Raw genomic sequence first — 19,595 nt, 5'->3', positions numbered from 1 at the left:
TTCAGGGGCTGTTTTTTAACTTTTTCTTCTTCAGAGTTCATATTGGTTAAGATATAATTTCTGTGTCAGTTACCAGGACAAATATCCCTTGCAGTTTAAAAGAATAATACATAAATACTTTCCAGTTCTTTTCCTTTAAATGCATTTATGATACTGGTAGCACCGCACGGATAGAAGAGTTTGGCATATTGTATGACATCCTATGGTGGGTGACAATTTTATTCTTAGTTTCTGCATTTCTGCTTTCTACTGCATTTTCTCAGAAATTTCCTTAGTCCTTGGCAACTCTGAAAAGGAGGGGGCCGAGCGCGCCGGGTCAGTTAGTGATGGCCCCGGGAGAGGAGGCACAGAGCAGGAGGAGCTGGGCCGGTTTCAGCCCAGAGACGTGACTGCTTGGGCCCTCAGCTGTATTTGTATTTTCGGACACTGTAGCTCCAACAGAAAAACAGTGAAATTACCAGCCAGAAGCCTGCATTACATACCTTACAAAATAAAGAATAGCCTTGAAAGAGTAAACGTGTTGTTAAGAATGATAATCTTTAATATTGATTGTAGTAGATAAGCAGTTCAGTGTTAAAAAATAAAATAAAAGGGTAAAACTCCCATGTTTCTCTTTAGAAATGTACCTGAATGGCGCTGCTGCCACCCACTGAAAGGTAAGCCACTTGTGCAGCCGCAGCAGGAGGCTGTCAACTCTTACACCCAGTATGCACATTTATGTAGAATTCAATATTGGTCTCCAGGCACAAATGAAATGTAAGATCATTTCTTTCTCGCTTTTGTTAGGAATTGCTGAATCCAGCAGCCTGACAGAGGCGAGGCTGCCACAGCTCCGTGGCCCCAGGTCCAACCAGCAGCAAGGCTCAGGATATGTCCCCCATAGGCACATGCACACAGCGCACACGTACACACCACATACGTACACATACATGGCTGGTCACACAGGTCACAGACAGGCATACAGAGCACTCGCATGGACACAGGCAGCATCAACAGCTTCTCTGGCTGAGCAGGGTGCAGGTCCATTAGGGGGAGATACAGATATATTAGCGGGAGATATAGATACATATCTATTTCTCACGCTAATATATAATATATAGATATATTACTTACTTTTGTAAGTACAACATTGTTCTGCATCAGGAGGTCAGTGAGAGAGAGAGAGGGTGCAGGGTTCTCTCTGGATCTCGATAAGAAAGGCCCGACAACAAATGGCTTAACAAAATAGCTGTTCTAATGCGACAGAATAAAACCAGGAATATGAATAGGATAAAAAGAGGAATACAGGTAGCGAGTAAAACTTACACCCCTTCAGATGCTGGGCACCTTGCTTTTGTGCAGCACCGTATGGAGCCTGGATGGATCTTCCCGTGGAGCGCTGCGCAGGTCCCATCCGTGGAGGGTTTCCTTCTTCCCACGCCCTGCTGCGCAGGATGGGCTGGCATGGGGCACTCCATCAGGTTCCCATACAGCGGCTGCTGATGCTGACATTCGGGCTGCTCAAGTGCCAGGTACGAGGCCCAGTAGAGCAGACACGTCTGTTCAACATCACCAACTCCTTGAATACAACACCTTCTGCAAGGCTCGCAGCACAAACATGGATCTCTCCGGTAGCTGGGGTTAGACGCGGTCCAGCCAGCAGCTGACCCCCAGTCCCTCTCACCTCCGGATACGTACGTCCTCTCACTGCAGTGTCTGCAGTTGCTGCCACCACAGGCACACCTCCCACCTGTGATCCCACTCCAGTCGCTGCACTCGGACCCCCATCACACACCCCCAGGAAAAGGGAAAGGGATTTAGTGTGGAGATAGGACAGGCTGCACTGATGAGGTGAAGGGCAAGGCTAGAAAACCATATTGACCAGCACCCTATTTACACACGACCAGCCCTTTTTATCTGCTTTCCCCACTATGTTCCCACACTTTCTCTTTCCAAAATCAACTTTGGGTCACCTGGTTAAATCACTGCTGAAGAAGAGAAAAGGGTGAGTTGGTTTTCCCAGCATTCTTGGTCGGATGGCTGCTCCGCGCAGTGAAGCATTTCTAGGGACAGCATCCTGCAGTACAGTTAGCTTTGGGCAGCCCCGTTAGCATTTCTGTTGCGAGAGCTTTGTAAAATCAGTCTTCTCATTCATATTGATGAAGATTCTTTCACGAAAGCCATGCTTTGTGTTGCAGAGAAGCAGCACTAGGTAAGGGCAACAGTGCCCCAAAGAGGGAAGACCCAGCTGCAGGTGAAGGCAAAGCAAAAATCAGCAAAAGGAAAAAAATGGCTGAAATCGCCATAAAAAATCAAAGATGACATCGCTAGCTCCCATCTACTTCCAGGGGATCTTCCAGCAGAGCTGGTCCAGTTACTCCATGCCAGGGATTGAGAACCTTCCTCCAGCCTGGCAGTCAGAGGGGGTCTGACAGTGGTGATGGCTCTTCCCCAGGCACAGGCGCTACAGGGCAGAGCAATCTGAGAAAGAGAGAACGGACGCTGTTGCCCGAGAAATTGAAGATCTCAGGAACAGTTCCTGTCCGCTTCCAGGGGACTTTCCTGCAGAGCTGCACAGGTTATTCTGTGCCTCGCCTTTTAAATATTTATTGATGCATCAAGTCTTAATTTTCTGCTCTGGTTTGAAGTGTTGGCACTCTCGTATAATTTATGATGACAATTCTGTTAATATAATTATTTCCAAGCCCAAAGGAACATTTGAAGTATTTATTGCTCAACTTTCGATCCATTCTCTTGATGAGAATCTGGCCCTAACAGTATAGGGCCAACAGATGATGACGAAGGTTTTTTCCATTGCTCCATCTTACTTGAAAAGAGGTCACTGGCTTCCTCGAGCTATGCTTGTTACACCACAACTGCTCAGTTTTAATTGTAGATCAGAAGCTACAAAAACGTGTAAGTTGAAATAAACCCGACAGCTTCTGGGTTAGCGGATAAAAGACTGGTCTCCACCCACAAAGGAGCACCGAGGACAATGGCAGGTCCCCACTGGCCCAGGTATTCTGTGCCTTGCATTCAAAACGTCCCCCTCAGCCTGGCAGCCGGAGCAACTCCTGCAGCAGTGAGGACTCTCGCCAGATTGACGGATATCTGTGAAATCACCCCCAAATTATCATTCCCAGCACAGCCACTACTGTGGGTTTCCTGCATGTTGCTGGATTCATTTTAGCACCAAAGGGAACTAAACCTTCCTCTGGAACTTGTCCTCTAATTCTGACATCGACGCTACCTCTCTGGCCTGTGGATTGTCTCATGACACATGGGATCATGCAACATGTCTCTCAAGGCAGTGGCCAAAAGAGTGCCCATGCAGCTAATTTTTTTTTTCCCCAACGGTTTTGGCCATCACATAAGCTTTGTAGTTCAGACTTTACAAGAAAAATACTCTCCCACCACACTACCAAAACAGAGTACTCCTGCCTGTCAAGTGATCTGCGACCTTGTGATGCCAAGCTCGGATTCCTTCAGCTTTCCTTTGGCACACAGAATATCACTGGCTTCAGGGTCCATATTTTCTTACGGCTGAAATGCTGCCTGCAAGTAATCCCATGAGGGTAGCTACACCAGCAGGTCCTTTAAGGGCACAGGGTTAAAAGCCTTACATGTTTTATTTAACAAAAGCAAGGATTCCAAGGCCCGCACAATAACGAGAATCCTGGTGTCCGGAGGGCAAACCTGCTAGTCCAGGGCTGCAAGTCGGTGCATCGTCCCCATGAGATTTCACCTTCCTCATGACTCACGGCAGCCTCGCCTGCATGGCCTGGCAGGTGCCTCTGCTTCCCAGGGGTTCAAGTGGAGTAAGGGCAAAAGGCAAAAAAGGCCACAGACCTGGTTGATCTGAAGGTAACCGTTAATTAATGAATTGCACGCAACTCTAAGTATAGATAAGGCTAGTACCAAAATCCTGTCATGGGTACGGATCTGTAAATCAACACACTCCTAACTGGATGCTTCACCTTTCTTACCCTGTTGGAAAATCATAATCTTTCAATTACAAAAAGCAAGCTACTTGTTTGAAAGATAATTGTGTTTTTATTTTTCTAAGCTTGCACTTGTGGAACATAATAAATGACCTGATATAATGACAACTTTGCAAAAGAAGAATCCCCCTCTCCCCAACATCTGGACAGCAATATATAAATATTTACAATGAAAAAATAGGGAAGGAAAGAGAATGAAGTCAACATTAGCCAAGTCAGTTCGTTTCTACACATCTGATTTTGAACATCAATTTTTTCATTCTATTCAATCTTAACCAAAACTTTCCTTTCACAGTACTGAGGCTTTAAACTTCATTTTTTAGATCTTATGTGCAATAGATACACTCCTGCTCTGCTTCTATAGTTTTCTCCTGTACAGTGACCATAGAATTTCCCTACTAAAGTTTTTATTTCAGTTCGTTAGCTTTGAAAACAACAAAAAAATTAAATATAAGTTTATGTCTCCTGATACAAAGTTTCTCACACCGTCAAACACATCACAACACTGAAAATCAGCATAATGAAATGCTGTATAGCTTCTTAACAAGGACATTAGGTCTGGGTCCTAATCTGTTGGCTTTAACAAAAGCTCTCTTCAAATAGAACAAGTATATATAGAAAAAATAACCTTCTTATTTTCTTGTTAAAAAAGGAAATGGTGCTTTCTATAAACAAAAGAAGCGATTTCCTGGACACAGACCCAAGTTACAGTGGAGAGAGCTCGAAAGCTTCAAATAAAATTGGCATTTGTTTAAAAGGATGATTTAAGAAGTTGATTGGAAGAGGTTCAATCAGCCCATTTAGTCTGGTAATTCTAGAAACGTCAGTGTAAAAAAACCCCACCTTTTTTGCTTTCTGCTATACAGTGTCACACAATCACATGACTGAAAACAGGTTGCCAGCAGAAATGGTAGACACCGATCACACACTATTTGGTTGTATTATGTCAACACTGATTGCCTTGTCCAACAAGAGGTTCAACATCCTTCGGATACCGAGGTGCAGTCCTTAGCAGTCGTTTCACATATGTGAGCTTCGTCTGCTTCTAGTGCCCAACGATACACGAAGCCTTGGCTCTCTTGCTTTATAATGTTCATTGAAGTCCAATCTAAAGCTAAGAAACCGAAGGCTTTCATCAGAACTGGTTGTCAGCAGGACCAAGAACTGCTGGACGATTCCCTGGAAGAGAAAGAAAAACCCAAGAGACAGCTAAGAAGACATCAGTAGTGTGTTTTGCACAGGGATGCCAGGTGGTGCCCAGGCCTGGCAAAGAGGCAGCAGGAATCCGGGAAAGGGCAAGCACAAGCATTTATACCCCACTGTTAGCGAATGAGTTATGCTGGATTCATTCTTTCTGCAAAAACCCAGAGCTTCATTTTACCTTCAAAAGTCTGCCATGCACTTCAGTCTCCAGTGCAAACAGCTCAGTCTTTTAAACCGCTCCCCCTTGCCCAGCTGGCACCCGCCATCTGTCCAAAGGGTCCCAGGCTGCAGGGGAACTGCCCCTGCGCCACTGTCCCAGGGCAGCCCCACCGTACCCGAGAGACCAATTCAGGATCCCACCCGTGCCGAAAGGAGACCTCACCTTGTTTCCGTGTTACATGGACAATGCAGGCCAGGCCAGCATTAGACCACTGCTTGCTTCAAAAATACATATTTGATGTAGGCCATACAGCAGCAAGTGGCACCCCAGAAGGGCAGTCACTGCTCCAGACCCAGTGGCTAGACTCTATGCATTTGGAGCGGTTTCTATGTGGGACTTGCACTCGACATGCAGGAGGCACGCTTCTAGAGTCCATCTTCTCATTCGGCTCTAGCCAAGGGACTGTGGGAGCTCCACAGCATGTAGGAAAGCAGAGGACTTTGGGAGGATGGGAAGACTCACTTGAAGAGCTCATTCCTGATCTCCACTAAATACTAATGTGGACATGCCCATAACTAGAGCATCCCATTACTTCCAAAGATGACCAAGGCTGGCCAGGGAAGTCCTGCATGGAAAATCCACAGTAGGTCTGAGCAGGAATACAGTCCAAGCAGGCAAAAGCTACATTGCCAACTTGGAGCAATCCTGTAGAGCACACAAACTACAATCTATTCACAGCCTATGCTTCTTAAAGAATTTGGCTCCATTTTTCTCTGGAAGGGAGAACTGCAATAATTGGATCCAGGAGCAAATTTCTCCCAGATTTGAATTCCTCACATCAGAGCTCAGGAGCTCTTCAGCCTTCCAACAGAAGCCACCAGTATTTTATAATCTGAGTGCCCTATTCTGTTTTCATTCAAACTTCCATGTGAACTGAAGTCTTTTGACAATTCATTTGGGGTAGCTATAGCTTGGCAAAGCTAAAGACAATATAGAAATGGATCTGGTGCAAACCAGCAGAGAGAAGGACGGGGAATTGCTCTGCACATGCTGTACAGGTGCTAAGTCACAACTATAAATGCTATAAAGAACCAATTGTACTCTTACAAGGTAAAATGAACGTACGGGTAACAACCCAGCAAAACCACTTCAACCTCATTCATTTACCTAGGGAAACAATGCATGCTTACATGTTTAATATTTGTCTAAATGTGTATTTATGGATATAAAAATAAGAAAGAAAGATACAAGAAATATCAACAGCAAGATAGAAGAAATCAGGCCCTACAGCTTTAAGTCAAACTCAGTATCAACATCATTAAAAAATCCTAACTTCAGGCATGCCAAAGGTGATAAATAGAAGAAGTTAAAAGGTACGCTACATGGCATCAAGAGTATCTCAAAAAGTCAAAGTCAAGAGATGAGTTGAGGTAGGGTTTTGGTTTTCAGTTGACCTGGGGTTTAATCCTGAAAGGCTGCTGTGGTACATGGTGCTGTGTCCCTCCCTTTCATCGCTTTCTGGAATGCTTTTCCTGAAATCTAACAGCTGATTTTCCTGGGGAATGGGAGCTTTAGAATCAGATATAACAAATTAAAACAAAGCCAGAATAATTCCCAACAAAGAAGATAGCCTATGCACGTTCCCCCAAGCACCCTACCCATTGCCCATCTCAGTGCACTTAAAATCAAGTGTTAGGTCCTTAATAAGGACCCTGTCTCCAGTCTTTAATAGCAATGACTTGCAAAGATGGTGAGACGAAATGGAATGCAGAAGGAATTCTATTTTCTTTTTCAGATTACACCAGAAGATAGCTACTACTTCCGCTACTGGAGGAAGGAGGAGGCTTACATGAAAAGACTACTATTCCTCTTTGTCAGGGGAACATACATGACCACAAAACCTGCTATCTACTGAGGAACAGTGAATACAGGCTTCTAAGTAGAGAAGCAAAAAATGAAGACCTAGATCCACAAACTGCACACACTAATACAGAAGTTACACCTACTCCACATTTGAAATTGATTTCTACATATCAAAGCTCAGCATCCATACTAAAAAAAAATAATCTAGGGCACCTGGTAAAAGTGAGTGAGTATTCGCAGCTGTGAGCACATTTTGGGTATTGAGTCTTGAAATTCTTTCATCCTCTTGCTCTCTTCTTCATCTTCTGATGCAGTTACACCCCACTTGCCCTACACAGAAACCAAATGAGTTAAGAGGTCAAGTGTAACACGATGAAAATTGCTAATTGGGCCACCTTCTGCCTGGCTAAACCACCAGGTTTATACAAACCAACCATTGCCATAAAAAGCCAAACATGGAGCCTCTAGTATTGAAACTATCAGTCCCCTTGGTGGTTGTACAGCACATGAAAGAAATCTGAGGTCAGCAAAGCAGGCGAGTCTCACACCAGCACTGCATGTCCCACAGACTGACAGTAGGGAGGTAAGCAGGGAGCTACGGCATTTTTTGCAAAAGGGTTCAGAATATTAAAAGCCTCTTCTGCTTCCTTCACCTAAAACAGACCTAAACTTCTCATCCTCCAAAGCCCACTACAGAGTCTATTCACCTAGATGCTTTGGGCAAGACAGAAATGAAAAACACCATTCAGCAGTTTTGTTTGAATTCACTAGCTATTGCTGATGACTTTTACATTTGTCCCAACTACATTTTTCATTTTTGCTGTACTCTACATGATATCTAAAATCCTCCGTATATCAAAAGACAAGTATATCTGTCTCAATGGATTTTCACGTTCTAGCAATATCCTTACTGTACCTCAAGCTCACGCTGTTTTTTCCTCTCTTCAAACTGCAATCTCAGCTGCAGCTCCTCCAAAGCAGCTCTGTACATTGCATCTTGGGCATTCTGGAGCTCAATGATCTGATCAAAAACAGCTCGAAGCTGGTTGAGAAGTACCTGTGACACAGTTAAGCAACAAAATGATGGAAGTCTGTATGGCAAAAGAGTTTTCAGTGAGTAAATTAAATCTTTTTACACACAGCTGGAGAGACTGTTTTGCAAAGCCCTTAGTTGTTGCATGATCACACAGCTTCTTAGCACCAAAAGCAACTGGCCCACACAGTGACAAGTTTTATAATCAGCATCTGTCACTGATGTGGGGAGTATGTACAGAGCCTACCACAATAAGGTCTTATATCAGAGAAAGAAGAATGACTTTTCCCCTTGCTCCTACAACATAAGAGAAGATGGTTCCTAACGCATAAGCCAAGATCACAAAGCTACAATTTAACGCCAAGGAGAAGACTTACCCTGGAATCGCTATCCAGCAAGCACCGAGCTATGATTGTGTCTAGAAAAACTTCATGAGCTGCAATGATGTGATCCAAGTCCTGTGCTTGTTGGACTTTGTTCCAGAGTTCATCCCACGAACATTCAAGCACCTGGAGCAATGATTCAGGATTGGGCTGTTTTGATTTGCTAGATGACAAGCTCTTTGAAATTTAAGACACACAACACATACAGAATATTAAAAGTACTTCATTTTTAAGCAACTAATTGGGTGGATAGAGTATACCTCAAATGTAATGTAATACTGCATTTGATGAATGAAATGGACCATTTCTGATGCCAGAACGTGACACTGATGCAGCACCCCAGAAAGCTCTGTAAAAAATCCAAAGACATGGCACGTTAAAGACTGCAAGGACAGGCACAGCCATCAAACCAGCTTGGTAAACTTTTTCTACCAAATTGAATATGAATACTTCATAAAACAGCCACTAGTCTTGGATGGTAGCAGCAATACTGGCTGGCAACAGATGAGCAAAGAACATTGCACAAGTAATTCCTAAAAAACGTGAGCCAAAGATGACACCGACTGTGTGCTCAGACGGTGCTGGAAACTTGCTGAGTATCCAAGCGAAAAAGACCTTCTCAGTCCCAAGAGACCAAAATACAGTAAACGTCCCATGCACTCTTTTGGTTGAAAATCTGAGCCACAGATTTACCATTGCTTCTGGGGCCTCTCATCTCTTGCTATTAGCCTTCAAACCACAAAGAGCATATTTTGCACTACTTAGCTACACTGAGACCAAAAGAGAGGGTGGTTGTGACAGGGGTAGGGAATTTGTGGCTCATGTGGTCCAGGCTCAATTCCCGGATCCACCACAGACACCCACAGGTAAGTCACTAATGGCCTCAGCTGCTCACCTGTAAGAGAAGGTCTCTCTGTTGCGGAAGGGTATTATCGAAACTACCATCAACTGCAAAAATTCTCTGGAACGAAGATACTCAACCTTGTGGAATCAGGCAGATATCCAGACAGAGGAATTAATTTCTAAAAAGCTGTCAATGTAATTTGCCACTGCAGACAAGCTATGAGACTACTACAAAAGGAATTCTACATTTTTGTATCTTGGGATGTTACAGAACCATCCAATGATCTGAAAGATATTACAAGCTACTCTGTCCTTCATTTCTTATGACTTTGCAGGAAGACCATCCCTTTCACATTATGTTGCATCTACTTTAAATAGGATCAATGAAAAAAATCTCCAGCGTTGGCTAAACAATAGAAATTCCTCAACATTGGTGAATTGGATACACCTGTGTTTCTTCTTCAAATTACAGATAGGAAAAGACGAAGCTTGATACTACTGCCTAGAAATACTCCTTTAAAGCATTAAAATCCCTGGCTGTTAAGACTTTTTGGGAATTGTGAATAAAGCTATCCTTGAAAGTCAATGCTACCTATTTGTAATTGGTCAATGCTACCTATTTGTAATTGAAAAACAAAAGACCCTGCAGCTGCTTGCTCCTATCAGTTACTGTCTTCCATTTGGTGCTCTGCGACTGGAAGGGCAAGGTACTGTTTTGGAGGAAGAGAGAGAAAATAAAAGCAAGTCCTACTACTTCTTCATACATCAGTGCTGGGGTGGACTCTCTATGTATTTCAGAAAAAATTTTACTTGCAGCTTCCAACTTAGACATGCCAGTGCGCAAAAAAGGCTCCTGTCCCCCCAGGCAGAAGGCAGTACAGGCCTTTGTAAACACACTCTCCTTTGTCAGAGGCACAAACTGAGAACTACAACACTCACCTCCTTCTGCCAACAATAGCTATAAGAGCTTGGCCAGGTTTTTAAATGTCTGCATTACTTAAAACATAGCCAAACCTAAAGGTGACAAGCAACTGAGCTTTTACTTACAGAAGATTGCTCCATAGCGAAGCATAAGGCCTCCCAAGGAACGGGGCGGGGGGAGGGGAAGGAAAAAAAGGAAGAAAACCCAAACTTCCTTCTGAGAACAAAAGAGCAAACAAAACCCTAGCAATGGCAGACAGCTCCAGCCCGAAGACCCTCAGGCGATGAGAATAAAATCAGTTAACTGCACCCTAGTCTCAAAGGGAATAGAAAACAAAACCACAAACAGACTACTAGTTTTGAGTCAAACAAGCACTTATTTGGGACACAAAAATGACAGTAAACTAAATTCTATCTCACAGAAACAGAAAGGGAACAAGGGAACCTAGTCATCCCATACAGTTCCAAAGATCAGCCTTGTGCACCGGAGCAGACTTTACAAGATCTTGTTTCCCAGCAACCTTCCAAGGCCAAGGTGTCCACTCCCACCCACCAAACAGTTCCTAATTATAAAAACATAAATATATCTTTGTAAATATTACTATGCCACAAAAAAAGTGTAACCCTCAATAGCTATTTTTTACTCAGAGAAATGTAGCTAGGTAAAAAAAGTCAAGTTTGAGCCAGTACAGATGCTCACAAATATGACTATATTCTCAGCTGAGAAGTAGGATCAAAAAATCCCAGTTCATTAAACATACACCAGAACCACTACACTTAAGAGCTTTCCTATTTCTTCTCAAACGTCTGTTTCTCTTATCTTTGCCTCTTCTGTTCTTAGCTAAACAAAAGCACAGGGAATGAGTGAAGGTAAAACTAGTAAATTTAGAAGCGTGCATGTGTGAGACTTCTACTTCCAGCACAAGAAAGAGGGAGACACAGGGTAACAGATAGGAAGGCATCAACGAAGATGAGTAAAAGGGGATGGAAAAGTAATGGTCTCTTTCCAGAGACATGGGATGTTTCATTTGCTCACTGCTACAAAAACTCACAACCAAGGATTAAGTAAAACAAACAGGAAACTTCCAGTTAGAATACTGTTACTTTATCTTCATCATCATCTATCATTAAACAGTCAGTCAAGAGGAGCAGCAAAATATAAAACTCATCTGTTCCAACAGACTTTTTTCCCCCCCTCTTAGCATACAGTTTAAAATAAGATGCAGTCATCTAAATCCAGTTTGCAAGTATGTCATCCATTTGGACTTCTCTCACCTGGTATACTTTTCAGAAGCTTTGCATTGCACATGTGCCCCTTCCATATATCAGTAAGAATATACTCCATTCGCTTCGCTCTCCAAAGGAAATTAAATACTCTTAGATAGTGGCTCATGCACTCACGTGTAAATACCTACAAACCAAACAAAATATCAGTACAAATTTAATAGACATGCCATGTGTTCTGAAGGACCAAGAACCTCTTCACAGCCCATCTATTCCGACCCATGCAGTTTACTGGTAAATATTGTCTAAACAAAATCCGTGGAAACCCCAGAGCTTTTGGGAAGATTCTCCCTCAAGGGCTGAACTAAGTTACCTAACACTCAAGTAGGCACAGGGCACTGCTGAGGGCAGAGCTAAACACCTCCTCTGGTCCAGAGTGCACTTCAACAGCACCATCATTTTATTTTTTGCATTTTAACACTAAAAAGATTCCCACATCATAAATTTTTTCACATCATATCCTTGAGAAGACTGAAGACAATGAAGTAGGAACACACTGCAGCTTATATGCTTCTCTACATGAGTCCTCCACATAAGCATCTTTTCCATATTTAAAAATCAAGAAAACAAAACAACCTTTTTATTTAATTTTTTTTTTTTTAAATCCTAAGTACTGCTCTGACGCTTTTGCCAGTTCCAATTCATCGTAGGCTGAGAAAGTACAACTGTATTTGTTGTCTTACCAACATGCCAACTGAAAAAGCTTGGACCCACATGTAGGAGGGAATAATTTCTTGGGAGGTTTTGAGCACTTCCAATCCCAAATGGGAGGAAGTATAAGAAGGGATGAACAAGACAAAGCCTAAACATTTCGCTCTTTTCAAACTACATATGTACATGAAAATTCCTTCTGCTGGTCAGACTCACATTTTGATGTCCTGTTTTAAAAAAAAAAAAAAGAAGTTCTTTACAAGTTCTTTATAGAGGCTAAATGCAGTCTGATCAATAGTGCAGCTATTTTCTCAGTAGTTCTAACGAACACTATCTATCAAATTTCATTTAGATATTACAAGTAGGTTCTCCTCAAATACATTCTTCAGTTCCTTGCCAATTATCCCAAATTAGCAGCTACAGCCTAGTAATAATGGAAGACGAGGAGCACTCCATTTATTAAGTACTTGCTAAAATCTCTGCTGGAACAAATGAATTACTGATTTTCAGTAATGATTGTTTTAAATGTAGCTTTTTAGCACTCACGGTTAATTTATAAGAATTGAGATTTTGGCTCAACTGTTTATACAGTGGATGTATCCAAGATGCCAAAAAAAAAAAAAAAAAAAAAAAAGAGGTCTCTCTGATCTTACACGCCAGAATAAAAAAGGTTATTTCAATTAAAAGAAAAACTTAGCAATTGATTTCAGTATCTGAGACATGTTCACAGCCAGCAGTATATAACATTACCGTTGCTATTGGCCCATCAACATGATAGTCCAAGCTGAAGACATCCCATCCAGTGTCCCCAGGAGATACCTGCATTAAAAAGATATGCTACTTTCAGTGTATAACCAGAGCATGCTAGTGCTGAAGAGCAAACTCTTGCTTACTCTTCCATTCTCCACAGCCTATGAAAAAGCAAGCAGGAGTTCCCTGTCGAAAGTAGTAGATTAAGCAAAAACAAACCGAAGTTTGACATAAGGGTGGGATTCATCTCACCCAAATGTTGATGTTTGTAATGTCAGTGTTTTTCCATTGGAGCTAGTAAAGGAAATGAAGGGAAGGAAAAACTTTCTAGGCAGGACTCAGCCTAAGGTATAGACTTATTTCAGATGCTACAGTACATCAGTTAACGCCCACCTCTAGGACTGGAGCTTTCTCATTAACTCAAGTTTCTTACCAGAGGTCTCCTTCATGAAACGCACTTTCATTGCTTCGCTCTGTGTAACTACTTGCGACAAAGAGACCACCTCCCAGATTCTTCTAAGAGCAACAGCAGTAGGAACTGCTTGCAGAACCTCAAATCAGGGCCACCAGCATCAATTACTGTTAGACCCCAAATACTGAACTTCGTATCGTCAATGAAATAGCTGTAAACCCACAGCTTGAAATACAAATAGACAATAGGCAGGAAAGGGGAAAAGAAGAGAAGAGTTATTAAATGACGTTTAGATAATTCAAAGTAGACCTCAATGGAAAGGGGGGGGATGTATTTACTATATACACATATGAAAATTTTGTTTCATATAGATGTCTGCATGTATACACACACAAAAAAAAAGGTATGTTTCAGGTCAAAGTCACCATGATGCAACAGACCTCCAGAAGTCGAACATCCAATCGTTTGAGAATCTCAGGATTATCAAACTGGGCATTAGTTGCCCTCACCGCTGTTTCAAGGATTCCAGTTAGATTATGCTGATATAAGGTTGTAGCTGGTCGTGCAAGCTCTGGCCTGGTGGTTATGAAACAAACAGTCATTGCATATTACTGAGATATTCTGCAGCAGCAATTTGGTAGTAACTGCAGCACACAGTGAAACACTTTTCTGACAGACTTTTAAAACCTCTTGTATTACTTTTTCAGTCTTAACCATGCAGAAAATCAATGAGCAAAATATTTCAGCAGAACATGAGCAGAATATGTTTATTCATATGCAGCTATACACCTGAACATCAGCATGAGGAGTAACTTTATCCTCATTTAACGCCAGTAATTTGAAATTGCTGGATAGCATAACTGTTTTGTAATTTGAGTTGCATTCATATCTGAAGTGAGGCAGATTACATCGTTAACAAATCAAATCAATAATTTCATTTCAGTTTTGAGAGACTTACTGATAGCCATCTCACGGGTTTAGAAGTGCTGGCAGAAGCACACAAACCCACCTTAAACTTTCCAAAGAGTTGCAACATGCAAGTAACAAGCACCTTGCACTACTCCTCTCCCTCATGATCAGTACCAGAAAGCCCCTCACTACTTCTGCCTCAAATGTAATACTGACTCCACAAACCAGCCTTACTCTGCTTCACACTAATTTTCACTTAAAAAAGCATGGTCATGTACAAATCGTCACCAGACAATGTTGGTTTTGATTTATAAACAAGTTAATGGAAGCTCTATTTACAAAGCCTGCCTTCTAGACCAAAGGAAAACTTTGTGAAGGATGTTTTTGGTAGACTAAGTTTCATCAGTAGCACCAGCATGTAAAAGCAGTGAGCTTGCAAATACACTTTAAGAACTGAAACAGATACTTGTGGGTGCACCTGAGTGCTTAAAACAGAGGCTGGTGAGGCATCAATTAAATTTTTAAAAACGCATTGAGGGGTTTTGACACAACGTTTTGGACCAAACACCTCCAAAATATAGAAGTCTAACATTCACAGCAATGCTAACTAGTGGCATCAAGAGCAACAGAACTCTTCTGCTTAAATTTGCTGACAGGAGCGAGAGAAGTGCTAACTTCCTTGATGCTGTCACAGGGTCAAGTGCAAAGGTATCTATATTAGTGCAACTTTTCAAGATACTGTGAAATGGTACGGTATATACTTCCTACGAAAAAGGAAGAACAAAGTTTAAGCCTCAGGGTCAAAGAAATTAAATCGAAAATAGAATTTAAAAGTTGTTCTATTAAACCTTTGAGTAATAAGATAGTTAAAGGTCCTCTTCCAAAAGCAAAACAGCTTCTGTGCTGATCATGCTCATTTGCAAGCATCAGAAATTCAACATAATTACCCTTCCTAATCTCTTACTTGAGCAAGTCCATTAAATGCCTGATAAAGTCTCCTTGACCAAGTAGTAAGTAGCGCCTCATGGCCTGCATGTGTTCCAGTAAATTGTACTTCTTATTGAGAACATCCAGCAGGTATTTGCTGGTCTCAAAATAAGCTGCATCAATTTTCTCTTGAAATGCATTTTCCAAATCTGTGAACAGATCAGCAGCTAAAAAAAAAGAAAAAAGTTAAAATTAAATTAGTATTTTTCCAAAACTGAGGCAAACAGGCTTTGGAATTGAAACATACAAGCAGAGAAATTGCTATTTATTCTGATCCACTATATTATACATTGGGCATACCCAAAGTGAAAGCAAGTCTAAAGCAGCCCATACTTCAACATTATTACTTTTAATCTGTGCCCAGATTGTACTTTCCAATAAGAGCTCATATTATTTCATCACTTTTACACAGAAAGTTTGTTTGTTTGGTTTTTTTAGCTTGCCAAAATACTGCAGTTTACAGAATCAAATAATTTGAAGGAGATCTAAAAGGTCAGAGTTAGGGAAAAGCTTTGTTGGGGGGATCTAAATCAGAAGTCACTTCGGGGGTGGAGAGGGGGGAAGAAAAAAGAAATCAAAGGATCCATCAGAACATTCAACAGAAAAAAGTTCCCACATGTAAGTCAGAATGAGAGAGGAGGGAATATGCTTGCATCATCTGCGGGACAGACAGCAATCTGATGTTTTCTTCTCTACCGTTAATGCATGCCAACTTGGGGCAGAAAGTAGGACACCGCCCTTTAGTAGGAAGCATATTTCACTCTTTTCTACAACTACAACCTTATTAAGAAATGGACTGCAATAAGGCTGTTGCAAGATAGCAAGAAGTGTGGCCTCTTCAGGCAACATGGAGCCAAACTCCAAATACTGGACTGCCAACTATCGTAAGATTCAGACCTTCCTCAGCATTAAAGGATATGCTCCCACATTCAAAAATTTTAAATTACACAACTATTGCTCTAAAGGTAAAAAAATGAAGATCCAGGTACTAAATTAAGACTGTAAAACAGTGCACTGCCTGCTCCAGGATTAGTTTCAACCTGTACTGCAGACAGGAAAAATTAAAACCAAGTTTCATGTTGTTCTGATGAGATTCAGCCTCAATTAATAAAATGCTTTTAAATTGAAGAAATAAACAGCAGTTCTAATAAAAGAAGTCACACTTTAATGAGAGAAACCTCACAATGTCTGGTTCAATGACATTCTCTGAGGTTTCCAAACTCTCATTCAGCAACCTGTGAAGCTCTCCATAAGACCCCAAAAGTGCAAGCATATGCAGAGATGTCAAAGAGATGACAAGAGATTGTATAATACATTGCTGTGCTCAAAATCCCTACACTAGGAGCATACTACTTAGTCAAGTAACACTCATCAAGCTTAGGAGATGTGAGAATTAATACAGCCTATAGGAGGGAATCCTCAAAGTGCTCTTTTCAGTCACTGACAGCAAACCAGGAGAGGCAGCTCACCGAGGTCTCTGCTCACTCTGGTCAAGGCAGAGATCTGGTGTGATCTGACAAAGCAATTCTTGCATTGCTCAAGTAAGGAAGCATGTAGCAGTGTTTCCACTCCTGGGAAAAAGGGAAAAACATCAGTTCATGCAAATGCATTTGTCTCACTGGAACGTCCAATCAATTCTGACTTTCATCTAGTCTTTCCCCGTCAGCAGATCCTGTCCTCTTAACCGGTATCTTCAAAAGATGGATTCAAGTCTGGCTGCTTGCATGTGTAGTGGTACCAGCTATCTGATCTGCTACATGGCTTCACTGCTGGCTTTAGAGGAAGAAGGAAGGACTTCCAGAAAAGGAAAAAAGCTAAAAGAGGAGTTTCACAGACAGAACACAGTAAGTTACAACACCCCAGTGATCTGTTCCTGCAAGTGTCTTTCCACAAGATGCTGCAAGCCTAACGGGCAAAGCGAAAGAGGGAACAAGCCAACCCAAAAAGAGTTATGAGCCAATACTTTCAGCGACTGGACACAGAGGTTGGGCCTAGGACTGGCTCCAGGCACAGGCAAAGCCAACAGGCAGCAGGCAATTGCCTAGTTTGCCTATGGCAAGCCTACCAAGTCTCACTCACTCAAATAGGGGTGAGCATGCGTAAGGCAGTACCCATGGCTGAGGACACATGGACCAGTCTCAACTTTTTGTTATCCCAAGCAGAAAAAAAGCCTTTTCCCTCTCCTTATACTGCTCCTTGTCTTGAGGGAAGTGATCTGGCCACAGCCCTTCATCTCTGAGACTGGAAAATTCAAGTTTACATGTGTAGCTGTAACACACCATCTCTGCATACATGCACACCAGCATAAGCAATGCACCATCCCCGTCTGACACGTAAAACTACTAAAAAGGCTGCTTACATCAACAAACAAGAGGCCTAGGCACAAGTTTTTAAAGCTGTGCAAATTATCTCAGGATACTGTGAAAAGGGTCAAGAAATGGGTCAAGAAAGGATCAGGCAAAAAGCACTGACAGACAAGCCCATGAGTTGCTATTGAATGTAGTGGTCTCATGTCATTCCTGGTTCAGAAGTTCCCAAACTGTGGACAGCCAGAGGTTGGAGCTGGGATCCCTTTATCTTCCTTTTTGCTGTTGTTCTTCCCTAAGTGCCTGCTACAATCCCCTGTCAGGCAAGATGACCAACTTCTACGCTGTTCTTCATCTCGGACTTCCTGTTTTAATACATGTTCAGACAGTTTTTTACATCACGATCACTCCAGCATCAAAAGGAAACTGGAGAAACACAAGTGATAAGGTTCCACAGCAAATTAAAGAAATAAAAAATACAGCCAACCCCATGAAATGTTCAGATCTGAAATGAGAAAAAGCATCCAGAATTCAGGCTGGCATCCTAGCTTTCCATTGTCTTATTATAAGTAATTATCTGAAGGAACTCTCAGGATATTGTCAGGTGGCACAAACAAGGACAGGATGCATTTCCAACATCACTGACACTGAATGTTCTTTCTGGATTGAATGGGTAAAATGCCCTAAATACAAATGCAGTTTTGTGCAGAATTAAGGCAGTGCAATACTATGAGGTATTTAGGCCACAGACCATAAGCTCAGCACGCCTTCAGCACACTGCAGATATGGGGGATAACATCCATTTCTAGAACCACACTTCGGTCTGAAACAGGTATTCTCCGCACTTAAGATAATGTACTTGCTTTGAAGCTCTCATCCCATACATAATAGGGAACCTGTATTTGTGCAGATCTTCCATTCAATCAAGGAGAGAGAAACAAGTGAAAATTAAAAAAAAAATTGGAAAAGCATGGCCATAAACGCTGTGTAAAGTGGTGAAGGTAGTGTAGCCGAAGAATGTTTTTGCCTTTTTCAGGAGTAGCCAGCAAGATGATGGTTCAAATACATTTACAGCCCTTATTCACTTAACTCTGATCCCTCTCTGCACTTTAAGCACACCTTTGACTAGTCAAGCATGGTACAAGAATCACATTATTAGATAAAAATATTCTTGCAGATATGAATGGGATTTTATTATTAGAACATCTTTCATGGAGGTACTCATGCTAGAAGTCCATGCTGTGAAGAGTTAATATAAAAACTAATCCAAGGTTAATCTGGAGGAAACAAAAAAAAAAAAAGACAAGCCCACAAAACCAAGCTTCAAAGTTGTAAATAATAAAGTCATATTTGAGTACAGGAATAACAAAAAAGATATTGTACAAGATGTCAAAAAGTGCAAAGAGGGATGTTCTTAGAAAACTAAGTAAAAAACTTGACAGAAAACAAATGTTTAGATAATTCTTCTCTTGGCAGAAGCTGGATATACTAGTAGGACATCATTACGCTTCTAGAAACTATGTACAAAATAGCATCAGAGAAATTATCCCAGTGATCTACATCTTAACAATTAGACTCTCTTTGGTATGTTAAACAAGTTATAAAAAGAAGTTATAGCAGTAAAATATAACCTTCACCAGGCGAGAGCAAGTTGTCCTTTCTGCCAGATGCAGCGGCATCCTATGCATTACCTTACCTTCTTTGCTTAATATTTACACATAGTGTCTCCTTGTTTTAGATGTTTATTATTTGCTATCTTTCATCATAACAATGTTAACTTCACTGCAAAGAATATGCCACCAAAGAGTAACTGCAAATGGTATATAAGTTCTCATTCATTAAAACCGAAATCTCTTCTGAATAGAAAGAAATAACTTGAAGGAATTCTGACAGTTAAGTTTTGGTTTAAT

General features: G+C 41.5%; 1 protein-coding gene across 5 annotated transcripts in view; it reads right to left on the bottom strand.

Moving 5' to 3' along the window:
- Window positions 1–1,217: 1,217 nt before the first annotated feature.
- Window positions 1,218–19,595, bottom strand: part of TUBGCP3 (tubulin gamma complex component 3) — a 60,551-nt gene continuing 42,173 nt past the window's right edge. For 3 of the 5 annotated variants that reach the window (XM_075137068.1, XM_075137091.1, XM_075137101.1), the window contains 9 exons: window positions 15,357–15,546; window positions 13,924–14,059; window positions 13,072–13,140; window positions 11,662–11,797; window positions 8,883–8,971; window positions 8,617–8,748; window positions 8,123–8,263; window positions 7,420–7,536; window positions 2,235–5,159 (listed from right to left, as the gene is read on the bottom strand). In XM_075137068.1, the coding sequence (XP_074993169.1) occupies window positions 5,001–5,159; window positions 7,420–7,536; window positions 8,123–8,263; window positions 8,617–8,748; window positions 8,883–8,971; window positions 11,662–11,797; window positions 13,072–13,140; window positions 13,924–14,059; window positions 15,357–15,546 (1,169 nt within the window). In that variant the 3' untranslated portion in view covers window positions 2,235–5,000. The other 2 variants (XR_012670929.1, XM_075137081.1) reach the window with 2 other exon arrangements.

Source organism: Calonectris borealis, chromosome 1 (assembly GCF_964195595.1).
Source record: "Calonectris borealis chromosome 1, bCalBor7.hap1.2, whole genome shotgun sequence".
NCBI classification, from domain to species: Eukaryota; Metazoa; Chordata; class Aves; order Procellariiformes; family Procellariidae; genus Calonectris; species Calonectris borealis.
The sequence above is the reverse complement of the archived record's forward strand: the minus strand, read 5'-3'. Positions and strand labels throughout refer to the sequence as shown.